At 39.8% G+C, this 1,776-nt stretch overlaps 1 gene segment (V, D, J or C); it reads right to left on the bottom strand.

The window, feature by feature from the left end:
* Positions 1-340: 340 nt before the first annotated feature.
* Positions 341-1,225, bottom strand: LOC118937446. The segment is given in 2 exon segments: positions 341-779; positions 866-1,225. Coding segments are annotated over 2 exon segments (369 nt in total).
* Positions 1,226-1,776: the final 551 nt, after the last annotated feature.

Below are 1,776 nucleotides of genomic sequence, written 5' to 3'. Positions count from 1 at the left end.
ACGTCTGTAAACAATTGTTGGAATATTGTTTGAAAAAGTTACTTGCGTCATGCACAAAGTAAATGTCCTAACCAACTTGCCAAAACCATAATTTGGTTAACAAGACATTTGGGGAGTTGTTGAAAAACGAGTTTTAATGACTCCAATCTAAGTGTATGTAACCTTCCGACTTGAACTGTAAATAAGACATTCAGACCATTTTCCCAGATAGCACACAAACCTCTGCCCAACCTCTGCACACAATGTACGTATACAGGACACAGCAAGAAGATGCGATTTATACACTGTTTGCTCATTTGTAAGACATCTTGCTTATGATGTATTTTTAATTCCTTTTACAATTGCATTTCACTTTGGATTTGAAGAAGACACTGCACTCTAACCTCTTATGTCACTTACTTCTGGTATAGAAACCTTTTTCATTAGTTTTTGTACAGGCTGTGTGGATCAGTTCTCACTGTGGGTTCCCAAGACCCAGCAGGCACAGTAATAGGTGGCAGAATGGGACACTTTAACTAACTTAATCTTCAGCTCACTGGGGTGAGACGCAGACTCCCTCCAAACAATGAAATCTGCTCCCTGAGGATGAGTGGTAGCACTGCTGCCAGAATTGGCATCAACATTAATCCAAGTGAAGGCTTCACCCTCTCTCTTCTGGTACCAGTGGACTGTGCCACCGGAACACGAACCAGTAACTTTGCAGCTGAAGGTGACACTCTGTTTCTCTCTCTTAGTCTTTGATATCTGATCTTGTTGCAGCCACTGTCCTGAAGCAGCCACTGTAAAACAGAAGTGGATCACTAAAAAATTCACAGTAGAGTTACTCCATTCAAATATATGGATACCGGTTGGATAAACCACTTACCCAGAAAAAGAGAGAATATTATTATACCACAGTCCATGTTCAATTAATATGTGCTTAAGAATTGGGGAAATGAAAAGCTACAAGTTATAAATAACATTGAACATCAGACTGACTTAACAGATCTTTACTGAAGTATGGTTTGGATCATATAGTTGATTATGAAGATGAGAGGTGAAAAACCAGCTGGAGTGTGTCGTCTCAAACAGTTCCTCTGACAATGTCACTTCCTGTGGTGCAAAACACTTTCTTTTTCAATAATTCCCAGCTCGAGAATCAAGGTAAAATGTTCTCCATTCTCCTTCCGGGTACCAGTAGACATACGTTGTACACTGATCGTTGTCTTGCAGCTGAAGGAGACAGCCTCTCGCTCTGTCCTAATCCATTATATTTCCTGTCCCAATTTCTGCCCTGCCACTGACACTGCAATGACAATTGACAACAACAACACACTGAGACAAAAACTTATAGACAAAAGTGAAAAGCAATTAAATGTGTCCACAAGCTTTGCATCAATCATAGACTTAAATTCAGACAGAGACACTATTTTATGCCAGTCATTTCCAGTTGCTCCACGACTAGGGTGCATTGTAGGAAAAAAATGTACAGTACAGTACTTAAATAAAGTGAGCAAAGAATGACAACATAGCCTTGATACGTTTCTGTGAGGATTCTGAGATGTCCTTTATTGAACCTGAAGATAATTGTGTTTAGTTGGAGCAGAGATGATGTGAGGTCAAACACTGTCACTAACTGCTCCTCCAATCTGATATCACTTCCTGTGGTTGTTGACAAGGGCTATGTTCCAATTATATTATCTCTCCTTCCTCCCAAAGTGTGCACTTGTTCACTTCCCTTACAAAATTCTCTTACAAAAAATACACCTACCCCCTACAAATTCCTCAATTTGAGGA

Source organism: Oncorhynchus mykiss, chromosome 11, assembly GCF_013265735.2.
Source record: "Oncorhynchus mykiss isolate Arlee chromosome 11, USDA_OmykA_1.1, whole genome shotgun sequence".
NCBI classification, from domain to species: domain Eukaryota; kingdom Metazoa; phylum Chordata; class Actinopteri; order Salmoniformes; family Salmonidae; genus Oncorhynchus; species Oncorhynchus mykiss.
Note: the sequence above shows the minus strand (reverse complement) of the source record. Positions and strands in the feature narration are given on the sequence as shown.